General features: G+C 44.1%; 1 protein-coding gene and 1 long non-coding RNA gene across 3 annotated transcripts in view; one reads left to right on the top strand and one right to left on the bottom strand.

Annotated features, from left to right (window-relative positions):
• Positions 1-8,632: 8,632 nt before the first annotated feature.
• Positions 8,633-26,298, top strand: part of LOC125461256 (ubiquitin-conjugating enzyme E2 variant 1-like) — a 96,130-nt gene continuing 78,464 nt past the window's right edge. The window contains exons 1-4 of one of the 2 annotated variants that reach the window (XM_059652825.1): positions 8,633-8,886; positions 18,887-19,006; positions 22,214-22,305; positions 23,122-23,266. In XM_059652825.1, the coding sequence (XP_059508808.1) occupies positions 8,640-8,886; positions 18,887-19,006; positions 22,214-22,305; positions 23,122-23,266 (604 nt within the window). In that variant the 5' untranslated portion in view covers positions 8,633-8,639. The remainder of the gene's footprint in view (positions 8,887-18,886; positions 19,007-22,213; positions 22,306-23,121; positions 23,267-26,298) is intronic. The other variant, XM_059652826.1, reaches the window with a different exon arrangement.
• Positions 11,111-26,298, bottom strand: part of LOC125461257 (uncharacterized) — a 46,918-nt gene continuing 31,730 nt past the window's right edge. Inside the window, exon 3 of the long non-coding RNA XR_009446935.1 lies at positions 11,111-11,404. This is a non-coding gene — a long non-coding RNA (uncharacterized LOC125461257). The remainder of the gene's footprint in view (positions 11,405-26,298) is intronic.

Here is a 26,298-nt window from a genome sequence, read left to right as displayed (position 1 = left end):
TGTTTGAGATCTGGGACTTTCTCAAGCTTAAAATGCCAAAGATTGCTTGCAGCCATTTTAATGCTCTGTTTATATTCAGTTTTTAAAAGCATTGACTGAAAAGTCAAACTTTACAGGGGCATGTTAGTTATCTATTGCATTATAAAGTGTTTTGCAAGTCCTTGTACCTGACAAGGTGCTACATTAGCACTGCCATTTGCATCAACAATCCTCAAGTTCATTAACTGTGAGCTGATAAGCTTCTACAATTATACTAACAGCCTCAGATAGTATTCAACCTTTGTCATTGGATATGAGTCCATTTATATGGAAGGTACGGAATTTGAACTATACAAATGATGCATACATAAACAGCACAGTAAATAACTAATCCTTTCCCTTCATCAGTATGTATGAGTCATGTGGCATTCCACATAGACATTTCAAAATAGTGCGATGTAAACCTGTTATTTTCTTTCGTTAGCAGTAATGGACAGGCTTTAATTATAAAATATATATTACTTTCAGTAATTAACTAATGGTGTTTCATTATATCAATTTACATGGAATCATTTGACACAAATTCAGTATGAGATACTTCCTTGAATTAAATAGTACTTTCTAGAGCTTTAACCAAAAAATTTAAATCTTAAGCTTTGACTATTATATCCAGACATGGCCCTAAACATAAACTATTTTTATAATTAGCAGATGTATGCGTAAATAATTCATTTTTGTTTCCTCTGCCATTTTACTTAAAACGTAGAACAAGAACAAAGAAAATTACAGCACAGAACAGGCCCTTCGGCCCTCCAAGCCTGTGCCGATCGAGATCCTCTGTCTAAACCTGTCATCTATTTTCTAAGGGTCTGTATCCATTTGCTCTCTGCCCATCCATGTGCCTGTCCAGATACATCTTAGAAGACACTAACGTGTCTGCGTCTACCACCTCCGCAGGCAACGCATTCCAAGCACCCACCACCCTCTGCGTAAAGAACTTACCACGCAAATCTCCCCTAAATTCCTCCTCTCACTTTGAACTCATGATCCCTAATATTTGAGTCCCCCACTCTGGGAAAAAGCTTCTTGCTATCCACCTTGTCTATACCCCTCATGATTTTATAGACCTCAATCAGGTCCCCCCTCAATCTCTGTCTTTCTAATGTAAATAATCCTAATATACTCAACCTTTTTTCATAGTTAGCACCCTCTATACCAGGCAACATCCTGGTGAACCTCCTCTGCACCCTCTCCAAAGCATCCACATCCTTTTGGAATATGGGGACCAGAACTGTACACAGTACAATATACAAAACATACACTTACAATATTATTGAAGTTTACACCATGGAATAAGGCCAGTCAGCCCATTAGGCTGTGTTGGCACATTCCTAGAAAAATCCTAAACTAATTCAACACATATGTAATTTAATTCTGTATCTTCTGTTCTACTTAGTTATCCATTTTTCCCTTCAAACATACAATGCTCTCTGCTCAGCCACTTTCTATGGCAAACCTTCTACAACCCTACATAGAAACATATTTTTTCCTTAAACCCTCTTCATATTCTGAGTCAAATCAATGAACCCATTGTGACTAACTCTCAGAGGAAACAATCTATCCCTGCGAACACTGTCAACAGTTCTTAAATTTCTATAAATAAAATAAGTGTATTAAGCTGCATTTTAACTTTCTTTGCTGCACTGAAAGTCACCAAAGAATCTCAGATCATAAAGGCCATTTTTTACTTTTGATATCTAAATAGTCATTCATCATTTGCTCTGTTTTGTATCTGATTAGCAATGCAGTTTGATTTATTTTGCACTTTACTGTACCTGAGGGCCATCAGGAATATAAATCCAGGCACAAGTATATCAAGAACATTTGGACTTTGATATCTGGGCAAAATTTAGGATAACACTGCTTTTAGAAAAGATACTGTCACATGCTTTACGTAGCTATTCTTCATGTGATATGCATAAAGGAACAAGGTGTATTTGTCAAGGCAATTCTTTGAGGTTATATTTTATATTTTCTGTACATCAGATGTGAGCACAGAAAATTGCAGCAGCCATATGTCACATAAGACTGGATCAATTAAATAGAAGAGGCTTTCTGCCAGGTAATTGTGCATTGCTCAACACTCATTATTAGGGAAGGAGAGAAGTCTCATACATCACAGACTAATGTGCATCTGCAACAACATCTGAAAAGATGGAAAATCAGTGCAACTAAAAGTGAAACAAATATGTACAGCCCATTTTGATTTCCTCCTGTTCCATTATCAGGACTCTGCTCAGCTCAAAGGCCTATCATTTCAATCTATTCATGCACTGTGGAATATACTTCCTCTTAGGTTAACCTTGTACAACAGGCAGTACCCATCACTTTGGTTAAAACCAGTTTCTTGACCTTAGCTATCTCCTTCAGTCCTACTATATCCTTTGGATGGCTTCCTGGACCTTCTCAATCCTGAATCAAGACCTAAACCACCACCCACTTCTCCAACTGACTGAATTTAATCCCTTCTTAAACAGCTTTTCCTTTAATGCCATTCACCCTCCTAATGAAAAATGTTGTTATGGCTACAGCCTAGATTCTAGCTATGGCATTTTTTAATAGGACATGAACAGCTTAACGGTGCTGTTGGAGGCAGCTTCTCTGAGTTAGTTATCTCCAGAATTTTTTTTTCCCCTCTGATCGTTCATGGGATGGGGACACCGCTGACTAGGTCAGCATTTATTGCCCATCCTGAACAAAGCCTCATACCTACAATTCAATGTCTGACCTGAGATGTCACTTTTTGTATGGTCCTATGGCTCTGCCTGATTGTCATGACAGCACAGCACTGACATTGACCTAATAAACACTTTACACATTGTCTAACACTCTTGGTCACTTGCAGGGATTTATCATCTGACGCTCCACTCACACCAGTTGTGCGATCTTTTGATCTCTCTGTCCTTGATCTCTTTGTCAATAAACTCTGTATCTATGTGCCTGCTTTGTCACAGCAACTGACGAAGGGGCTGCGCTCCAAAAGCTTGTGTGACTCCAAATAAATCTGTTGCAGGATCATTATCTTCATCTAGTCTTGTGGGTTCTCAGTACAGTGAAATCATGATGAATCATGAAGCCAGAGTTGTACGAGAGTTGTCAACATGCCTGCTGTTGAATAGAAAATCTCAGAAAATAACGCCTATGATAGACTGCAATTCTGAAATGGTAACTCTGCATTCGCCAAAGTTATGAAAGATTGTCGTATTACTATACCTGTCAATCAGAGCAGAGTTAGGCCCCACAAGAGTACAATGTCATACAACACTAAAGAAGCTAACGTTTTCATGTTGAGATTTCACTGTGAAAATATAGTAAACCAGATTAGTTTCATTCAGGCTAAAAGAAGGATTTTGGTGTGTACTCATTCAGGATGTGGGAGAGGGTACTTTGGAGACAATTATCTATTATTTGCTGCTGTAACATGTGCATCTTCATTGCTTACTGGCTGGAAGAGAATGTCACGTCTTGCCTTGAATCAGATTGTTTAGCCACTGATCGCTGCAGGTGAACCTTGGGTTCAGCCTCTTTGCCAGATGACTCCCTTTTCCATCAAGATTGGTCTGAAGTTAGGAATGTTCTCTGATTGGCCTCTCCTGAAACATGAGCAGACCTTCTTTGATGTCGGAGTAGGCAGCAGTTCTCATCCTCTTCCTTACTGGACTGATTGCCTGTTTGCTGAACTGTTCAAGATGTTCATTTTGTGTTTCAGAATTGTTGACAAATTTGATGGTGGAGCCTCCCACTCCTTGACCTTTCCACTTATCACTTGAGGTTATGGTTTTTCATTTGCTATAAACTTCACCTTCTCTCCAACTCAAAGCACATAATTTTTTCACAGGTGTAAACCACATTTGTTGGCTGTGCAGGTCCTTTCACAGTGAAATCTCAACATGAAAACGTTAGCTTCTTTAGTGTTGTATGACATTGTACTCTTGTGGGGCCTAACTCTGCTCTGATTGACAGGTATAGTAATACGACAATCTTTCATAACTTTGGCGAATGCAGAGTTACCATTTCAGAATTGCAGTCTATCATAGGCGTTATTCTCTGAGATTTTCTATTCAACAGCAGGCATGTTGACAACTCTCGTACAACTCTGGCTTCTGTCATCCAAAGTTGATTCATCATGATTTCACTGTACTGAGAATCCACAAGACTAGATGAAGATAATGATCCTGCAAGCACAGCAATCACTTAAATTTTTGCCATAGGCCAGTAAAACTGTCAGAAAAGCAGACCAAGAACTATGTTTCACATCAAGAGGTAAAGAATTGGAAAGTATGGAGGTTATATTAAACCTGTGTCGGACATTGGCTCGACCACACTTAGCGTGCTGTCTGCAGTTGTGGTTGCCAAGTTATAAAAACATAAAGGAACTGAAAATGCTGACAAAGAACATTTACAAAACTGTTGAAAAATGAAGGCTAAGTAGTGAGAAAAGAGGTACGTCAAGTTATGAAAGATTTTGATGGACTGAATACAGAGAGAATTTTCCTCTTATGGAGAATAGTGTAACTAGAGAGCACGAATGTAAGATAGTCATCAGGAAATCCATAATGAATTCAGAAGTGACTTATTTTACCGAAGATTGGTGAGGACATGAGATCATGACCAGAGAGAGTAATTGAAGGAAATGCATTTAACAAAACAGTAATGTAGACAAGCATCTGAGGCAGAAGGGAATAGTGAAGTTACAATGATAGTTTTAGGGGAGGAAAGATGAAAGGAGGTTCAAGTTAATAAATGTGGACTTGTACTTTTAGTGGCAAGTGGTCTATTTCTATGCCAAATACCCTATCTAATGCCAATATTGAGGTAAGGGTAGAAAGGAGTAAGGGCTTGAGTGGGAGAAGTGAAGGATTTGACATGGACTAGAAAGGATAAGGCGGGTGAATAAAGAAGTGGGTGGAAGAATAGGGGAGAATGAAGGAGGTGACAAGGAGGGGTAGGCATTCGGCAGTCGGCTGAGAGCTCGTGGTGGGGACCAGATGGAAACAGAGGGCGAGAAACAGAGGGGCTGAAACAGAGGGGCTGAAACAGAGGGCGAGAAACAGAGGGGCTGAAACAGAGGGGCTGAAACAGAGGGGCTGAAACAGAGGGGCTGAAACAGAGGGCGAGAAACAAATAAATCTGTTGGACTACAACTTCTGACTTTATCCACCCCTGTCCAACACTAGCACCTCCACATCTTCAGCTGTTACAACAAGAGGGTGTGGTGGGTGCCTTCAACATGGTTGCGCCCTCTGAGAGGTAAATTTACAAAAGGTTAAAGCCAAAAGGTCCCCAGAGTGTCCTTGGATGTACAAATTTAATCTGCAATGGTAAAATTGGAGAAAGGAGCACATCTCAACTATGATCTGTGCCAACATGTGTGACCCCAAATGGCTACTTAGGATAGGAAAGACCAAGAGGCTATGTTGCTTTATGAATGAAAAAAAAACTACTCCTGCAGTAAGAGGCTAACAAAACCACTTGGGTGGTCTCCAGCATTTTTGAGGCACTAATTAGGAAGTGGATAAATGTATCAAAGGAAGAAAAGGAAGACTATCATAATTACAACTGCCCCGCATGCCGTGGCTTTGCTGGCCTCACTCCTGCAAACATATTGACAAGGGTATTTCAGCTCTCTAAAGGATCACCAAGGCTATCCAAAAGAAATGCACCGGGAACAGACCTGGTCTGTTCTCTGCCCTCTAGTTTCCATGCGGCAGGTTCCAAAATGGAATTTAAATGGACACAGCTAACAATTGAAACTCCAGTTGCCTCTGGATATGGCATGTGAGTGAAGCCTGAACTGATTCCTGGTCCGGCTTAAATGGGACGTGCTGTGTTCTGCAGTGTTACCTGCAATTTCAGGTTTACACCAGGCTGGAGACGTTCCCTGATGTGGCAAAAATTTGGGACCCAATTGTGAATGAAATCCTCGTTTCTTTTTCTCATAGAATCCCTACAGTGTGGAAAAAGGCCCTTTGGCCCAACAAGTTAACACCTAACCTCATGGCATCCCACCCAGACCCATCTCCACACAGACCCATCCCTATAACCCACATAATCTACACATCCCTGGACACCATGGGCAATTTAACATGGCCAGTCCACCTAGCCTGCATACCTTTGGACTGTGGGAGGAAACTGGAGCACCCAGAAGAAACCCACACAGACACAGGAAGAATGTGCACAGTCACTCAAGGCTGTGATTGAACCTGGGTCTCTGGTACTGTGAGGCAGCAGTGCTAACCACTGAGCCACCATGCTGAAATTGTGAACTGCAGCAATCCTGTCTGATGTTTGGGAACGCCACCTTTTACCTTCTACCACTATGAGTAATCACCTTTTATTTTTGCTATCTGATTTCTGGAAGCCAGCTAGTTCTCCCTTCTGCCACTTGTCCATTGTTTCCACATTGTCTGATTCTAGCCATTAGTCTATAATGAGGCACATTATCAAAGGTCTTTTCCAAAAATAATTCCATTTATTTATAAGTTGAGTATTTCGCAATGCAAACATCTCAAAGCACCTAACAGCCCCACAAAGTACAACGAACATGGGGAGATGGTGGTGGCAATATCACCAGATTAGTAATCCAGGTTAATGTTCTGTAGACATGAGTGCAAATCCCACTGGCAGAAGATGACATCTGAATTTAATAAAAATGAGGGTCATGCATTTGAGAGCACTAATGAGGCAAGACAATACACATTTTATGGTAGGTTCGAGTACAGAAGATTTGAGAGGGATCTTGGTGTATATGTCCAATAGATCTTTGTAGCAGGATAAGGTAGTTAAGAAACATATGGGATACCTGCTTTTATTAGTCAAGGCGCTGAACAAAAGAGTATGGTGGTTATGATAGTGCTGCATATAATGTCAGGCCGCAGTCAACTGTGTGCAGTTCAGGTTTAGAGCTGAATGAACACAGAAGGCCAAGAAGCATCAGAGGAGCAGGAAGGCTGATGTTTCGGGCCTAGACCCTTCTTCAGGTATTTCTGAAGAAGGGTCTAGGCCCGAAACATCAGCCTTGTTGCTCCTCTGATGCTGCTTGGCCTGCTGTGTTCATCCAGCTCTTCACCTTGTTATCGTGGATTCTCCAGCATCTGCAGTTCCTACTATCTCTGCAGTTCAGACCTCCTCACTGTAGGAAGGATGTGATTGCACCAGAGAGGGTGCAGAGGAGGTTCATCATAAAGTCTGGGCTGGAGCAACTCATCCGTGAAGACAGATTGACTTGCAACAAACATCTGCAGTTTTTTCGGTGACAACAAAGTGTGGAGCTGGATGAAAACAGCAGGCCAAGCAGCATCTTAGGAACACAAGATACTGCTTGGCCTGCTGTGTTCATCCAGCTCCACACTTTGTTACCTCAGATTCTTCAGCATCTGCAGTTCCTATTATCTCTGCAGTTCTTTTGGTTTTATTTGAGATTGACTTGGGTTGTTTTCTTTGGAGCAGATAAGGCTGCGGGAGTTGCTTGAGATGTACAAATTTGAGGGACGTACGATAGGGAGGACGGGCAAAAACCTTTCCCACTTAATAGAGGGTCAATAACTAAGGTGCATAGTTTTGAAGTAAGGAGAAGGTACTCTACAGAGGATTAGAGGAAAAGTTTTTGTTCATCTAGAAGACTGTGTGTATCTGTGACTTGCCGCTTAAAAAGGCAGTAGATACAAGAAAATAAAGTGTGAAGCTGGATGAACGCAGCAGGCCAAGCAGCATCTCAGGAGCACAAAAGCTGACGTTTCGGGGCTAGACCCTTCGTCAGAGAGGGGGATGGGGTGAGGGCTCTGGAATAAATAGGGAGAGAGGGGGAGGTGGACCGAAGATGGAGAGAAAAGAAGATAGATGGAGAGGAGAGTATAGGTGGGGAGGTAGGGAGGGGATAGGTCAGTCCAGGGAAGACGGACAGGTCAAGGAGGTGGGATGAGGTTAGTAGGTAGGAAATGGAGGTGTGGCTTGGGGTGGGAGGAAGGGATGGGTGAGAGGAAGAACAGGTTAGGGAGGCAGAGACAGGCTGGGCTGGTTTTGGGATGCGGTGGGGGAAGGGGAGATTTTGAAGCTGGTGAAGTCCACATTGATACCATTGGGCTGCAGGGTTCCAAAGCGGAATATGAGCTGCTGTTCCTGCAACCTTTGGGTGGCATCATTGTGGCACTGCATGATGGACATGTCATCTAAAGAATGGGAGGGGGAGTTGAAATGGTTTGCAACGGGGAGGTGCAGTTGTTTATTGCGAACCGAGCGGAGGTGTTCTGCAAAGCGGTCCCCAAGCCTCTGCTTGGTTTCCCCAATGTAGAGGGAGCCACACCGGGTCCAATGGATACAGTATACCACATTGGCAGATGTGCAGCGGTTCACTTGAAATGCCATACCAAATAGGAATACGCGACAAACTCTGCACGTACACAATTATCCTAAGGACATCACCCCACATGGGTGAAGCTCTGACTGGGATGGGGCTGTCCTCAGCTGACCCAAGAGTCATGGACTACGCCAGGTCTAATTGGCCAGTGCCCCGCTGCGGACGGCGGCTCTGATTGGTTGAGTGCGGCGGATGATGCGTTCGGACTGGTGGTGCTGGTGATCTCTGTGACGTTGCAGGGCGGATGTCTGTCTGTGATTGGCTGGGTTCAGGAGGCGAGCTGGGCTACTGGAAGATGGCGAGTGAGGTGACTTGGAGCGTGTCTCGGTCTGACTCTGGCTCTAACTCGGGCTCTGGGCCTGGTGTGGGTGCTGCTGTTGTCGACAACAGCTTGAGCCAGGCCATATGGCAGGAGGGTGGCGAGCCGGCCGCACCACGATGGGGCCCTCAGCATCCCGGCGCTAAGGAGCTGGCGCAGCTGTACTCTCCCGGTAAGACAGTAATGTCTTCTCGGTGGGCACTTTGTTCAGGATCTGACCGCTGCTCTTGAGTGCCTTTGGTTATTCCCGGGAAACGGGAATGATAGTGGGACTGCAGGAAAAGGGGGGAGCTGATGATTCTGGTGACTTCCGGAAGCTAGTGCAGCCGTGGAGATGCATTGATGCAAACGAGTCGCTCTTCATAGCAAGGGACGAGCCCCACTGATGTCGGGAAACCCACAGTGAGTTAGTGGGTGGGGGCGATTCTCCCGCTTAAAGTCGGAATAGGACTTCCAAATAAGACTGAGGGCAGATTGTGACTTTCAGTAAGACCATGACATAGGAGCAGCATTAGGCTATTTGGTCCATCGAGTTTGCTCCACTATTCGATCATGGCTAGGATGGGAGAATTGGAGGTAACAAGACCTCCTCTCTTGTGGACGAGATAGAAACTGTTTAAAGTCAAGACTACTGTAGATACTAAGGCCCAATATCCATTTAACTGCAAAGTGTTTTACGATTGCAAGTCAATTATTTGTCTTTGAGGTAGTCGGAACTGCAGATGCTGGAGAATCTGAGATAACAAGGTGTAGAGCTGGATAAACACAGCAGGCCAAACAGCATCAGAGGAGCAGGAAAGGCTTTTTTTTTCCAGAAGGAGGGCCTAGGCCCGAAACATCAGCCTTTCTGCTACTCTGATGCTGCTTGGCCTGTTGTGTTCATCCACCTGTACACCTTGTTATCTTTATTTGTCTTTCTGTTTGTTTTAAGATCTGGATCAGGCTCCCTGCTGCACAGCAAACACTCTTGATAATGTTCAGTCCAAAATGGTGTTCTGCATTTAATCTGGAACCCATGTGGAATAACGTGATTTCAGCCTGGGTGATGACCTCAATGTATTGTGCCAAGCTTATCCTTTACAGAGTTGAAATGGCAACTTTTTTGTTGGAAAGGGAGAAAGTTCAAACAGTGATCTAAAATTCTGAGTTTGAGAAAGCTGGTTTCAAGTGGATGAGACAGCAGTTATCCACAATAAGTTAGTCATAGCTGAAGCAACAATACTATACTATGATAACACGGTGTGGAGCTGGATGAACACAGCAGGCCAAGCAGTATCAGAGGAGCAGGTCTGCAGTCCAAGGGTATCAATGTGGACTCCACAAGCTTCAAAATCTCCCCTCCCTCCGACCACATCCCAAAACCAGCCCAGCTTGTCCCTGCCTCCCTAACCATTCCCCTCATCTCAAGCCCCAACCCCATCTCCTACCCACTAATCTCATCCTGCTTCCTTGACCTGTCCATCCTCCCTAACTCTCCACCTCTATTCACCTTTACTGGCTCCAACCCCGCCTCTTTCACCTGTCTGTCTCCTCTCCGCCTTTCTTCTCCTTTATCCATCTTCTAACCGCTTCCTCCTCCTCTCCCTATTTATTTTAGAATCCCCTTCTCCTCTCCCGTTTCTGAAGAAGGGTCTCGACCTGAAACGTCAGCCTTCCTGCTCCTCTGATGTTGCTTAGCCTGCTGTGTTCATCCAGCTCTACACCGTGTTATCTCAGATTCCCCAGCATTGTCAGTTCCTACCATTTTTGTACCAATTTTTCCACCCCAATGTTATACTACATTTTTTTTTAAACAAAGGTGACCAGCTCCTTGGGTCAAGCGGGTCCATTGCAGATTCCAAACTGATTCACATTTTTTTAGTTTGGAAAATTGTGAATGTCTCTCAACCACTTAAGAAATGGGAAGCCAGGGAATTACAGGCCTATTCGTCTAACAGACGTTGGCTGGGAATTACTAGCCTTTATAATTAAGAAGAATATCTTGAACATTTCAGCTTGCAGTGACATTGTGAAGTGTAGGTCATGCCTGGTTAATGCGTCCAAAAATGTTTGAGAGCTTATTAACACAGTTAACAGAGGAATGTCTATGGATGTCACTGTATATGATGATTTCAGGTTATCTTTGAGATTGCATTTGATTAAAGTCATTGTATGAGACTGCCAGCTAATGTTTAATTAAAAGCCAAATATGTGGACCTTCCCTGAAGCCAACTGTTAGGCTGCTAAGTTAAGGGAAACTTCCCACTCTTCTCCCTCAACCCACCCCACCCCCCAATTTATTTTTTGTTTTGCTGTGAAGCTTTGAAGTTATGATGCTTGTGAAATGAGAGGGAGCCTTTTATATTTGCAATGACTGTACCAACATTATCTATAATGATACAAGTAAAGACCAAGTATTTGAATGCTCTGCAAGTGAGCTGTTGGCCTTTTTAATCTCATCGCTTCACCATTATTTAATTTTATTTCAACTCTTTCTTTTTGATTTCCTGCTCCAATAAATAATTTTTAAAAGTGGAAGTAACTTCAGAAACAGCATTTTCATCAGCGAAAGATCAGAGTATTTGACTCATGAAATACATCAAAGTTAATCCTTGCTCCTCAGACAATTTTTATAGCTCCACAGCTTCTGAACACTGGATTCGGAAGTCTCTTTGCTGTTCTTCTCCAAACCTTTTTCCATTGTATTGATCCTATTTTGAAACAATTAACAGACAAAATTCTAAATAGTCTAGCTAGTAAATTATGCAAAATTAGTATGACAGATTATTAATGTATTACTGCCCAATAACGACCCAAAATAAAGCTCAGCGAACCAGATTATTAGCCACACCTTTTCTATTTTGAAAGGTGACTAGAAATTGCAACATTATTTGAGAGATTTCAATGCTATGAATCCCTGCCTCTGCTTTAAATCACTTGTACATCCCATAGCTATGTACATCCAGTTTTTAAATAAAAATGTTTGAAGTGTAATCACGTTTTATTTTTAGTGCAGTGGGCCCCTGTGTGAGACATTGGGAAAATGACCACACGCTTTGTTTGTGATGTTGGCTGAGAGTTAAATGACTGACAGGACATTGGGGAAATCTCGCAATACTTCCATTAGTATTATGGATATTTTTATGGCCACTTAAGGAGACAATGGTGCAGTGATAAGGTCACTGGACTAGTAATTCAGAGCCCCAGCCTATTGCTCTAGGGATATGGGCTTACATTTGTGATCCTCACAGGTTCATAAATATTCTTCTTAGGTCAAGAAATCTGCCATTCTTGTCACATCTACCCTGCATGTCACTCCAGATCTACCTGCTTTGTCCTGGAATTTCCCAGCAATCTAAGAATAAGTACATCTTAGCATTGATATTTGGGGCCCAAGGATAGTGCCAGACTTGTCTTTATTTTCAAACTTTAGGATTATAAATGTTAATTGCAAATACAGTTGAATGAATGAGGTCTTCAGTTTGTATTGTATCTTTCTGTAATCTGAAGACCAGAACTGTGGGCTAGCCAAGACTTTACACAAGGTTAACATCTCTATTCTGGATCTTATTTCTTCAATCAGTTCCAGTTCCTGCTCCTGCCCCTTATTTGCATTGACTTCTGGTACTATTTAAAATAATTTGTGAGTCTGTGCCCTGGGTCCGTCTGCTCTTGTCCCACTTTTAATCTCTTTTATTTTCCAGTGGGTCATCGTATTTCTCATACCAAGATGCAGCATCTTGCAATTTCCATTTATACACCCATTCTGAATTTTGCTAACAATGTCATGTATTTTCTCACAGTCTTCATTAAGATTAATGAGATTTGGTAGATTTTGGTATTTCAATATTTTGACCCCTTAAATTGTAAAAAGTCTAAATATTTCAAACTTATGGCTCATCAGAGAGGATTTTGGATAACTAATAGATACTGTCACTACCTGATATTTATATTCATTGATTTGACAATTCATCATTTAATGGCCATTTGCAGTAAAAACTGACAGTAGAGTTAATATTGATTATTGTGAAATTTAGCACGCAGAACATTTTTTGATGGAGGAACGTGTCAGCCACTATGTGTAAACACTGTTATGGTATTCATGGATTATGCTGGATTGCGCTGTGTGCTCTTGAGTTTCTTCTCAGCTTTCTTGGCATTTACTGGAGCTCAGTCAAATGTAATATCAAGAGCCTGAACATCAAAACTCAAACTGGTATGTACTAGCCACATTTTGGAGAGAAAATCCTTTCCAGGGTTTCACTGCATATCCCAAAAATAACCCTTTAATTAGTGCCAGAGATAATGGGAACTGCAGATGCTGGAGATTCCAAGATAATAAAATGTGAGGCTGGATGAACACAGCAGGCCAAGCAGCATCTCAGGAGCACAAAAGCTGACGTTTCGGGCCTAGACCCTTCATCAGAGAGGGGGATGGGGGGAGGGAACTGGAATAAATAGGGAGAGAGGGGGAGGCGGACCGAAGATGGAGAGTAAAGAAGATAGGTGGAGAAGGTGTGGGTGGGGGGGTAGGGAGGGGATAGGTCAGTCCAGGGAAGACGGACAGGTCAAGGAGGTGGGATGAGGTTAGTAGGTAGCTGGGGGTGCGGCTTGGGGTGGGAGGAAGGGATGGGTGAGAGGAAGAACCGGTTAGGGAGGCAGAGACAGGTTGGACTGGTTTTGGGATGCAGTGGGTGGGGGGGAAGAGCTGGGCTGGTTGTGTGGTGCAGTGGGGGGAGGGGATGAACTGGGCTGGTTTAGGGATGCAGTGGGGGAAGGGGAGATTTTGAAACTGGTGAAGTCCACATTGATACCATATGGCTGCAGGGTTCCCAGGCGGAATATGAGTTGCTGTTCCTGCAACCTTCGGGTGGCATCATTGTGGCAGTGCAGGAGGCCCATGATGGACATGTCATCAAGAGAATGGGAGGGGGAGTGGAAATGGTTTGCGACTGGGAGGTGCAGTTGTTTGTTGCGAACTGAGCGGAGGTGTTCTGCAAAGCGGTCCCCAAGCCTCCGCTTGGTTTCCCCAATGTAGAGAAAGCCGCACCGGGGCTCACCTCTTCCTCCGGTACATTGATGACTGTATCGGCGCCGCCTCTTGCTCCCCAGAGGAGCTCGAACAGTTCATCCACTTCACCAACACCTTCCACCCCAACCTTCAGTTCACCTGGGCCATCTCCAGCACATCCCTCACCTTCCTGGACCTCTCAGTCTCCATCTCAGGCAACCAGCTTGTAACTGATGTCCATTTCAAGCCCACCGACTCCCACAGCTACCTAGAATACACCTCCTCCCACCCACCCTCCTGCAAAAATTCCATCCCCTATTCCCAATTCCTCCGCCTCCGCCGCATCTGCTCCCACGATAAGACATTCCACTCCCGCACATCCCAGATGTCCAAGTTCTTTAAGGACCGCAACTTCCCCCCCACGGTGATTGAGAACGCCCTTGACCGCGTCTCCCGCATTTCCCGCGACACATCCCTCACACCCCGCCCCCGCCACAACCGCCCCAAGAGGATCCCCCTCGTTCTCACACACCACCCTACCAACCTCCGGATACAACGCATTATCCTCCGACACTTCCGCCATTTACAATCCGACCCCACCACCCAAGACATTTTTCCATCCCCACCCCTGTCTGCTTTCCGGAGAGACCACTCTCTCCGTGACTCCCTTGTTCGCTCCACACTGCCCTCCAACCCCACCACACCCGGCACCTTCCCCTGCAACCGCAGGAAATGCTACACTTGTCCCCACACCTCCTCCCTCACCCCCATCCCAGGCCCCAAGATGACATTCCACATTAAGCAGAGGTTCACCTGCACATCTGCCAATTTGGTATACTGCATCCACTGTACCCGGTGCGGCTTTCTCTACATTGGGGAAACCAAGCGGAGGCTTGGGGACCGCTTTGCAGAACACCTCCGCTCAGTTCGCAACAAACAACTGCACCTCCCAGTCGCAAACCATTTCCACTCCCCCTCCCATTCTCTTGATGACATGTCCATCATGGGCCTCCTGCACTGCCACAATGATGCCACCCGAAGGTTGCAGGAACAGCAACTCATATTCCGCCTGGGAACCCTGCAGCCATATGGTATCAATGTGGACTTCACCAGTTTCAAAATCTCCCCTTCCCCCACTGCATCCCTAAACCAGCCCAGTTCATCCCCTCCCCCCACTGCACCACACAACCAGCCCAGCTCTTCCCCCCCCACCCACTGCATCCCAAAACCAGTCCAACCTGTCTCTGCCTCCCTAACCGGTTCTTCCTCTCACCCATCCCTTCCTCCCACCCCAAGCCGCACCCCCAGCTACCTACTAACCTCATCCCACACCTCCTTGACCTGTCCGTCTTCCCTGGACTGACCTATCCCCTCCCTACCCCCCCAACCCACACCTTCTCCACCTATCTTCTTTACTCTCCATCTTCGGTCCGCCTCCCCCTCTCTCCCTATTTATTCCAGTTCCCTCCCCCCATCCCCCTCTCTGATGAAGGTCTAGGCCCGAAACGTCAGCTTTTGTGCTCCTGAGATGCTGCTTGGCCTGCTGTGTTCATCCAGCCTCACATTTTATTACCTTTAATTAGTGCCATTAGTTTAATTTTTCTTTAGTGGCTCAATGTTGAGAACTAGTATTTTTCTTAATATCCAGTTTCCAGAACTTGCTAAAAAAAAATTGAGGATTGACAAGCACTCTACTCACTAATCCGAAAGATTGTTAATACTAAAGTACTATATGGACAGATAAAATACCTAATTTCATACTGTTTCAGAATATTCTTCCCGGATACCCTTTGGAAATTATTGCTTTTTCTCCACTCTGGTGTTGTGGATCCTTAGGTGACTAAACAGTACAGCGCCGGATCCATAAACTCTGCTGGGTTTTGGTTTGGGGAATAGACAGTGTTCGCTGAAGCCGGTTGGGTAGGATGCTCTTGTTTTCATATGCTGCTTCCACTGTTTGCATTTGTTCTCCATCCGAACTTATCAGATGCTGGAAATGCCTATCAGCATTTTTTTCAAGTTAGGTATTCTCCTAGAGATTTCCATGGAACACTGGTGCTGTTGTTTTTTTTTTTGGGGAGGATTTGAGGATATTCTTGGAGTGTTTTTTCTGCCCTTTGCTCTGACTCTTTAATAGAGAGATTCTTTTGGAAGTCTTGTCAGGCATACGGATGATGTGGTCCACCGAATGCAGCTAATTGTTCATAATCAGTGTCTTACTGCTGGGTCGGTGTCCTGAAAGAAGACACTAATATTAGAGTACATGTCCTCTCAGGAAATTTGTAGAATTTTCTATAGCTACCAAAGCTGATGTCTCTTGAGAGATTGAGATGTACGTTGTCCATGACTCTGCATATGGTTTGTAAGACCTTGTTGCCCTTTAAACCATGACCTCGGTGCTGGATGTGAAATATTTCATTCAAATACTTAGTTCCTCAGGACCATAGGCTGCGCTGGACCACTGGATGTGATTTTGAATTTGTTTTCTGCCCTCTCTGATAGAGGGCTAATCAGGTATGGGAATTGATTCATATTGTCCAGTGACATTCAGTATGGCAGGTACAGACTGGTAGAGGACCTTCGTTGTCTTCTGGATGTTTAACCTGAGGCCGATTCTCTGATAGTTTGGAACTTGGTCACTATGAATATAAGGGTCTACATACAGGAGCTTAATGGAAGTTGTACTAGTGTTGATTGTGGACTAGAGGTGATGCAGATGGAATAGATGCTCACTTGTTCTGTAGACTAGGCCCATGCTAGCAGGAAGGTTCATGGACGTGGGATGGAATACTATGGCAAGGGAGATAGACAAATGTTTAATGTGATGACAAAGTCTTATTTGACACCACCAGTTTGTGGTTCAGTTGATGTGGATCACTACTTGCATGTAATCATGCAATAGGTGACTAATTCTTGCAGGCAACCAAATTTTGAGCAGAATCCTCCATAGTTCCTCCCAGTTGAGAGTTGAAGGCCTTTGGGAGGTCAAAAAATTCCATATCTGGCAATTACTACTGCTTCATGTTATTTTTCTTGAATTTGTCTTGAGAGCATCCTGACAAATGCCCCTCGATGGACAGAATTCTCAATTCAACAATGGGAGCTTCAGTAATGGAGGGGGTTGGGTGGGGGAGGTTGATTGTGAAGCATTCTGGCAGTGACCTTTCTGTGGCAAGCAGCGGAATTCCCCTGGAGTTGCTACAATTGAATCTTGCTGCTTTTATGGAAGATTGTCACAGTTATGGTCTTCTGGGTATCTCTTGGGGATTCTGTCTGTGCAGGTAGCCTTGTTGCTTCCCAGCTGTTGGGTGGCCTTTGACAATTAAGTTGAAGAGATGGTAATAGGTAGCATGCTGTGGGGTGTGGGCAAGATATTTAAGGTGCTCCTAACGAATGTCCACTCTTTCTGAACTTCATGCATGCTGCTCCATTGTTAGCTCTCAGTTGTGTATGTCTTTTGGTTGCTTGTTCATAGATGGCTGTGACTGGCCTGAACAATCCATGCATGTCATGGCTGTCAGTGAGTTGCGTGCTTCTTATCCTTTCTCTATCACCATCTGCGCTTAGATCACACACTTGTTTTTGTTGGACCCCAACTATCATTTGTCTGTAGAATACCTTTCCCTTCAGCATTGGTAATGTTTCAGGTTCAGAATACCTTACACTTGCAATTTTACTAGCGCCTGGTTGTTTTTGTCAAACCAGTCTTGATGTTTTCTGGTAAAGAAACAAAATCTGTTTGCAGGTACCACTTAGGGATTTAAAACAGACTGCTTCTGTTCATTGAGCAATACCAGACTGATTGGCAGTGGAGGGCAAGTCTTTGGATACTTTCAAGAAAGAGATGGATAGAGCTCTTAAAGATAGTGGAATTAAGGGTTATGGGGATCAGGTAGGAACAGGATACTGATTGTGGATGATCAGCCATGATCATAATGAATGGTGGTGCTGGCTCGAATGGCCTATTCCTGCACCTGTTGTCTACTGTCTTTTGATTATGAGGCACTGAACCGACTAGGGTTTTGAGTCTGTCACCGTTGAACTTCCTGCTGCCATTACAACGTTTGAGGCAGATTGGAGATAGTAGATTGCTATAGCTGGTGATTAGTGCAGCACTTGTCAGTTCCCATCACGGTACAGATGATGTGGACAAATGAGGATGCAGCAGAAGATAGCTTACCACCACTATATACCAGGGCAACTAGGATGTACAGTGAATGCTGGCCCAACCAGCAATGTCTACATCCTGTTAATTGAAACAAAAACCTTGTAGTCCCATACTCGGATGATGACATTGACCAGTCTGGAGTGAGGGTGTTGCTGTGAGGTCTTGTCTTTGTCTTTGACTCTGACAAAATAAGGTGTTTGCTACAGCCAAGACATATACTAACATTGTAGAATGATGACTCTTGCAGTTGCGCACTCTACACTATTCAAGTTGCATTTTGGGGCCAAACCAAGGAGAACTGGCTTGTCTCCCTTAGGTTACAGGAAATGATTGATCAAGGATGGTATTGAATTTCTCTGTGGCATCATCCATTGCTTCCCTGATTGGGATTTATGCATTGAAGATTGATTTGGGTAAACTGAAAGTGGTAATGAAGCACTTATTGCTGAATTGGACTCAGTGAGATGGTCAACAGGTTTAATTTTTATGGTGAAGCCAATGCCATGGAATCAGTTCTTTCACCTTTTCCTGGAAACTGAGCCAGAAGATGCCTGTGATCACATTTTTTAAATGTGATATGGCTGTTGCACACTACGTATAGCAAGGTTTTCATTCCGTGTCTGGGATAGTTGACAAGGTTAGAATTCAGGTTCTGATGGACAGACTGGGGCAATTTTCAGATTCAGAAACAAATGACAAGCTAGGAGACAGTAAGGACTGCAGATGTTGGAAGCTAAGTCCATAAATGTGAAACTGGAAAAAACACCAAGTCGGATAGCATGCGAGAAGCAGGGAAGTCAACGCTTCTGGCTGAATTTCAGCCTGAAACATTGACTACTTTGACTCGCAGATGCTGTCTGACCTGCTATGCTTTTCTAGCTCCACATTTATTGAAATAACAAGCTAGATCTGTGCTGAGCAAACTAAAAGTAGACTTAAAACAGTTGATAAAGATTTTGCATAAGTTTTCATTCTTTGCCCTGTTAAAACTTAAATAATTCTGTTTTCTTACAGTCAAACGATTTCAGGAATGGGTGTGTGTTATTTTAAACTTTGCTCTCATGAACTGCAATTTCTATCATCTGGTCATGAATTTCAGCTGGGACCACATCCATTTGATCCTTATTGGAATTAGTAAGTAGACGTTTAGCAAATAAATGTTTATAATGTGCACCATGGTGGAATTATAGCTGAAAATTCCATCTTATTTGGTCCCAAATTGAGCTTTAGATTCTACAAGTGATCACCCTGTAAGACCAGAAGCAATAGGAGCAGAAATAGGCCATGGTCTATTGAGTTTTCTCCACAACTCAGTAAGATCAGGGCTGATCCAAGTCCTCAACTCCTTTTCTACCTTCTCTCCATGGACCATTAATTACTTCCTGATTCAAGATTTGTCTCAGTCTTAAATATACTTAATGTCCCTCTTTCTACGGTAAAGAATTTCATAGATATGCTATTGTCTGTGAACAAATTCCTCAATGCCTCTGCCCTTATTTCCTCTGAGATTGTGCCCTCTGGTCCTAGATGCGCTCATGACGGAGAAATGACCTCTCTACTGTAATGGATCTGGAGTCATGTCTAAGCCAGTCTAGGGAAGGATGGTCGCTTCCTTCCAAAAGAACAGTAGTGAACCAAATGGGTTTTGTTTTCTGACAATTGGCAATGGATTCATGGTCATGATTAGACTCTTAATTCCAGATTTCTTTTATTAAATTCAAAACTTATCTGCCATGGCAGAATTGGAACCCGGGTTCCCAGCACATTATCTGGGTCTCGGGATTAACAGACTAGTGTAATACCACTAGGCCATTGTCTCCCCATGAAAAGAGTAAAACTGGACAAACTTGGCATCAACTTCGGGACCGGGCACAAGAAGACTTCCTGCCAGGTCTTCCCTAACATCGAGAAACTATGGTAAAATTAGAGCCATCCCAAAACACATACCGATGAATTTTGATGCAAAGTATTCGTTAAGGACCTCATTCACTTCCTCTGTCTCCACAAACAAATTCCCTCCTTTGTTCCTGAGTGGACCTACCCTTTCCCTAATTGCCCTCTTGCTCCTTGTATATGTATAAAGTGCCTTGGGATTTTCCTTTTGCTATTTGCTAAAGACATTTCATGACACGTTTTAGCTCTCCGAACTCGTTTAAATTCTCTCCTGCTTTCTTTATATTCTTTGAGGGCTCTCTCTGTCTTCAGTTTCCTAAACCTTACATGTGGCTTTTGTTTTTCCTTTTTGATTAAGTGGATAATTTCTCATCATCCAAGGTTCCCAATTCTTGCCATCCTTATTCTTTTCACAGGAACATCCCAAACACTCCACTCCTCACCTGGCCTTTAAAAGCATCCTACATACAGATGCACCCTCAGATAGCCACCACCAAACTACGTTCCTTAGTTCCTGCCTAATATTGTGGTTGTTGGCCTTTCCTTGGTTCAGTTCTTTCACCTGAAGTACGACTACTCTTATTTATCAATTAGGAACTTTAAAACTTCTGTTCCTGAAATACTCCTCTACTGAAACTTGATCACCTGCTGGGCTCATTCCCCAATACCAGGTCGAATTTGGCTCCTTCCCTAGCTGGACTACTTAGATATTGTTTCAAGAAGCCCTCCTGGTTGCACTAAGAAATCCCTTCCCACCTCATCCAACTTGCTGGCACTGAGTCCCAGTTAATCATAGATCATAGAACCCCTGTAGTGTGGAAACAGGCCCTTCGGCCCAAAAAGTCCACACTGAACCTCCAAAGCATCCCACCCAGAACAACCCCACTATTACCTACCTAATCGACACATCCCTGAACACTACAGGCAATTTAGCATGGCCAATCCACCTAGCCTGCTCATCTTTGGACTGTGGGAGGAAACCGGAGTACCTGGAGGAAACCCACGCAGACATGGGAAGGATGTGCAAACTCCACACAGACGATCGCCTGAGACTGGAATTGAACCTGGGTCCCTGGGACTGTGAGGCAGCAGTGCTAATCGTTGAGCCACTGTGCCTCCTCATGTAGGGAAAGTTTAAAATCACCCACTACGACAACCCGGTTTTTACGTTTTCCATAATCTGTCCGCATATCTATTCCTCTGTTGCCTACAGGCAGCTGGGAGGTCTGTAGTGCAATCCTATTAAAGTGATTGGACCCTTCCCACTCTTGAAGCCTACCTATATGCCATCATTGGATGAGCTGTCCGGGGTCCTCTGTCAGCACTGCTGTGATATTCCCTCTAATCATTAATACAACTCTCGTCCTTTTTATGTTCCTTTCTGTTGCACTTGAAATATCTAAATCCTGGAATGTTAAGCTGCCAGTCTTGTTCCTCTCAACCCCAAATCTTTGTAATCACTACAACATTGTAGTTAAGAGCACTAAATCAAGCTCTGCATCATCTGTCTTGCATGTTATGCTTCTTGCTTTTACATTAATTCATTCAGATTGCAAATCCCACCGTGTTCAGTCATGTCTCCCTGCCTCTTCCTTTTGCCATGATTGGCCCTGGTCTCTAACTTCTCAGTCATTTCACTTTCTGACCTACTGTTCTGGTTCTCACTCCCCTACCACACTAGCAAACCTCCCTGCCATTCTTATGAATTTCTTCTGCACTCACTCCAATATCTTAGCATTAACCCTGAAGCATGCTACCCAGAACTGGATTCCACATGCCAGTTGAGGCCACATTAGCACTTCATGTAAATTCAATGTAATCTCCTTTCTCTATTCCAAAGCCTGAGATACTCTGTTTTATGAATATTTTCAACCAGTCCTGCCTTTTATTCATTTAACCACCTCATTCCTCTGCATTGTGCAAGTCCTCTACTATTTCCTCAACATTGTTTCTTCTGTTCTTGTTTAATTATTTCATGGCATTGCCTTCTGTGGCCTTGCTTCATTCCTGACAACCTGTCAGTGTAAGTAGGAAAAATGACATGCACGTTCCAGACTTCATTCACTCTACCACTGACAAACATGTCAACAGTTGTTTGGGTCCTTAGCTTTGGAGTGCTCTTCCTAAATAACTTTGTTAGGAGAGGGTGGGTGAAGAAATAAAGACACCCCAGCCCCCAACTGTCTCTTTAATCATGCTTTTCTCATGAATATCCTTTGTTTTGTATCCTTTTCATAAGCACTTTGGGATAGCTTCCTGCATTGTGTTATGTAAATACAAGTTGTTAAATGGAAGTTGATCATTACTGTAAATATTAATTATTGAATAATATACAGCTTTTGGATAGATTTTATTTGAACGATTTGTTCCAAATACTTAACAATTATTGCGTGCAGATCTTGTATGTTTTTAAATACTCGAATTGTGCTTGAATGTTTTTAAATCCAGTTGCAGGGATGGTTACTGCTGATTTTGCTTCAGGATTGGTCCACTGGGGAGCAGACACGTGGGGTTCTGTTGATCTGCCTATACTAGGCAAGGTAAATATTAAGATTGTGTATTTTTTTTATGACTTCTGTCAAACTAATAGAAAATGTTAGTACATGTCCTAATGTTCAGTTTGTTGTTATGAGCTGCAAAACCTTTTGTACTTTATTATTTATAGCTTGTGATGATGCTGTTCACCCATTTATAATTTGTTGGAGTGAGGGAGTATATGAAGACTTCAATACTGGGGAGGGTAGCAGAGGGATCAGAACAGAACTTCACTCTTGATTACTAAATCCCTGAGTTCCTCCATCAGTTTCTGTGTAATAAACCATCTAATTGAAATGGAATTTAAACATTGGGAAAGCTGAAAACTTTAGATCAGACAACATTAAGACTTGGCCCATGAATGCTGAGGCTAAATTATATTGGCATCCTCAATCTTGATGATTTATAGATAATGAAAAACTAAATTCTGCTCACAATTCAATTCTGTTAATATAAATAAGTACAAATGTCAGGAAGTTGTAATTCCACAATTTTTTTTTGTTCATAAGATGTGGACATTGCTGGCTGGTATGGCCAGCTTTTGTTGTGACTGCCTGTAAAAAGGTATTAGTGAGCCACTACGGGGTGTGCTCTGAAAGTTCCTATCTGCTTTCCTCCTTGATAATCATAAAGCCTCACCATTATTTTGATTACATTATTTAGACTTTTATTCACGTGTGTGTGCTTTTGTTATCGTACTGAAATTATGCGTCGTTAACATGACAATATTATGTTGCAGGTACACCTTTTATGCCAAAAATTTTTACGCATTACTTTGTAATGTTTATGTTTCTGTAATTATGTTTCCCTCCCTTTTGCAGGCTTTCATTAGACCATTCAGAGAACATCATATTGATCCCACTGCTATAACAAGGCATGACTTCATAGAAACAAATGGTGATAACTGTATGCTTACTGTGATCCCCTTGGCTAATATGGCATACAAATTTTTTACTGTATCTCCAGGTATGTTGATTCAGTGCATGAATTTTTCAAATGCACTATGATTGTTGAATAGAACTGGCTCTGTGGGATTAATCCCACAATCATTTCATCTCTTTTAAAGCCTCTCTGAGTGGATTTATTTATGTAATAAATGAGCTGTTCACAAGAAGGTCCCAGGTTTATGTGAGGATCATGCTGAGTTAACCAGTTTCAGCAGGGTTGTTGGTAGATGTTTGAACTTACTAGTGTTGCCATCTGGAATTACAGAATTTTTTTTTGCTGGGTCCAGGAGTGTGCCAGTTGATCAAATATTCTGGTTGATCAAGAGGTCCTCATAAGCAATGTGAAAACACACCTTAAATAAGGGAAGTGTGATGCAAGGGGTATACATAACACTGTTAAATGATTTATGCTATAAATTTTAAACAAATACTGCTTTGTCTTAAAACTTGTTGGCAGAGAGCCTTCTCACTTGCATCCTCAACTGACTACTTGGACATTGTGATAAAATTTTGCAAGTTTACAGTATTAGGTATATAATTTTTGCTGAGTTATTGAGGTGTGTTGGTTTGTAAGATGCTAGTTAAAACAAAGTTTGTTGTACTATGCAGTAGCTGCTGTAAGTGCTTAGCTGACTACAGAATTGTGTTTGCTGTGATATGCCATACTATCTAATATTTTGTTATCATTTGCTATGAAGACTGTCAGATACTTACTGATTTACATCAGTCCTCCAGTATGCACTCTCTGTCTTAGAGGAAGGCGGAGGGGAAAATTGGAAAGGAAAAGAATGATAATTGCTGACAGTCACGTTCAGTACTTGATTTCCCAGTAACTTGCATTTAGACGCTACGAAAATTTGTATTTGATGAGACAATTGTTAGTGCAGACTATTTTTGAATTGGCCATAGTTGCTCAAATTAGTACGTCGTATTTCAAATGATCTATGTAGCTGGGTGGATGCTGTTTGTGTGTAGTAATGTCATTACGTTTTGTCCATGCTCCTCTTTAAATGCTGTTGTGAAATGTGTAAAACCTAAAGGGTTCTAAGCAAACTGCAAATTATCTTTGATAATGGGAACTGCAGATGCTGGAGATTCCAAGATAATAAAATGTGAGGCTGGATGAACACAGCAGGCCAAGCAGCATCTCAGGAGCACAAAAGCTGACGTTTCGGGCCTAGACCCTTCATCAGAGAGGGGGATGGGGGGAGGGAACTGGAATAAATAGGGAGAGAGGGGGAGGCGGACCGAAGATGGAGAGTAAAGAAGATAGGTGGAGAGGGTGTAGGTGGGGAGGTAGGGAGGGGATAGGTCAGTCCAGGGAAGACGGACAGGTCAAGGAGGTGGGATGAGGTTAGTAGGTAGCTGGGGGTGCGGCTTGGGGTGGGAGGAAGGGATGGGTGAGAGGAAGAACCGGTTAGGGAGGCAGAGACAGGTTGGACTGGTTTTGGGATGCAGTGGGTGGGGGGGAAGAGCTGGGCTGGTTGTGTGGTGCAGTGGGGGGAGGGGATGAACTGGGCTGGTTTAGGGATGCAGTGGGGGAAGGGGAGATTTTGAAACTGGTGAAGTCCACATTGATACCATATGGCTGCAGGGTTCCCAGGCGGAATATGAGTTGCTGTTCCTGCAACCTTCGGGTGGCATCATTGTGGCAGTGCAGGAGGCCCATGATGGACATGTCATCAAGAGAATGGGAGGGGGAGTGGAAATGGTTTGCGACTGGGAGGTGCAGTTGTTTGTTGCGAACTGAGCGGAGGTGTTCTGCAAAGCGGTCCCCAAGCCTCCGCTTGGTTTCCCCAATGTAGAGGAAGCCGCACCGGGTACAGTGGATGCAGTACACCACATTGGCAGATGTGCAGGTGAACCTCTGCTTAATGTGGAATGTCATCTTGGGGCCTGGGATGGGGGTGAGGGAGGAGGTGTGGGGACAAGTGTAGCATTTCCTGCGGTTGCAGGGGAAGGTGCCGGGTGTGGTGGGGTTGGAGGGCAGTGTGGAGCGAACAAGGGAGTCACGGAGAGAGTGGTCTCTCCGGAAAGCAGACAGGGGAGGGGATGGAAAAATGTCTTGGGTGGTGGGGTCGGATTGTAAATGGCGGAAGTGTCGGAGGATAATGCGTTGTATCCGGAGGTTGGTAGGGTGGTGTGTGAGAACGAGGGGGATCCTCTTGGGGCGGTTGTGGCGGGGGCGGGGTGTGAGGGATGTGTCGCGGGAGATGCGGGAGACGCGGTCAAGGGCGTTCTCAATCACCGTGGGGGGAAAGTTGCGGTCCTTAAAGAACTTGGACATCTGGGATGTGCGGGAGTGGAATGTCTTATCGTGGGAGCAGATGCGGCGGAGGCGGAGGAATTGGGAATAGGGGATGGAATTTTTGCAGGAGGGTGGGTGGGAGGAGGTGTATTCTAGGTAGCTGTGGGAGTCGGTGGGCTTGAAATGGACATCAGTTACAAGCTGGTTGCCTGAGATGGAGACTGAGAGGTCCAGGAAGGTGAGGGATGTGCTGGAGATGGCCCAGGTGAACTGAAGGTTGGGGTGGAAGGTGTTGGTGAAGTGGATGAACTGTTCGAGCTCCTCTGGGGAGCAAGAGGCGGCGCCGATACAGTCATCAATGTACCGGAGGAAGAGGTGGGGTTTGGGGCCTGTGTAGGTGCGGAAGATGGACTGTTCCACGTAACCTACAAAGAGGCAGGCATAGCTGGGGCCCATGCGGGTGCCCATGGCCACCCCCTTGGTCTGTAGGAAGTGGGAGGAGTCAAAAGAGAAGTTGTTGAGTGTGAGGACGAGTTCCGCTAGGCGGATGAGAGTGTCGGTGGAGGGGGCCTGGTCGGGCCTGCGGGACAGGAAGAAGCGGAGGGCCTTGAGGCCATCTCCATGCGGAATGCAGGTGTACAGGGACTGGACGTCCATGGTGAATATGAGGTGTTGGGGGCCAGGGAATTGGAAGTCCTGGAGGAGGTGGAGGGCGTGGGTGGTGTCTTTGCAGAACACCTCCGCTCAGTTCGCAACAAACAACTGCACCTCCCAGTCGCAAACCATTTCCACTCCCCCTCCCA

Source organism: Stegostoma tigrinum, chromosome 19 (assembly GCF_030684315.1).
Source record: "Stegostoma tigrinum isolate sSteTig4 chromosome 19, sSteTig4.hap1, whole genome shotgun sequence".
NCBI classification, from domain to species: Eukaryota; Metazoa; Chordata; class Chondrichthyes; order Orectolobiformes; family Stegostomatidae; genus Stegostoma; species Stegostoma tigrinum.
This window is presented reverse-complemented; position numbering and strand designations above follow the sequence as displayed.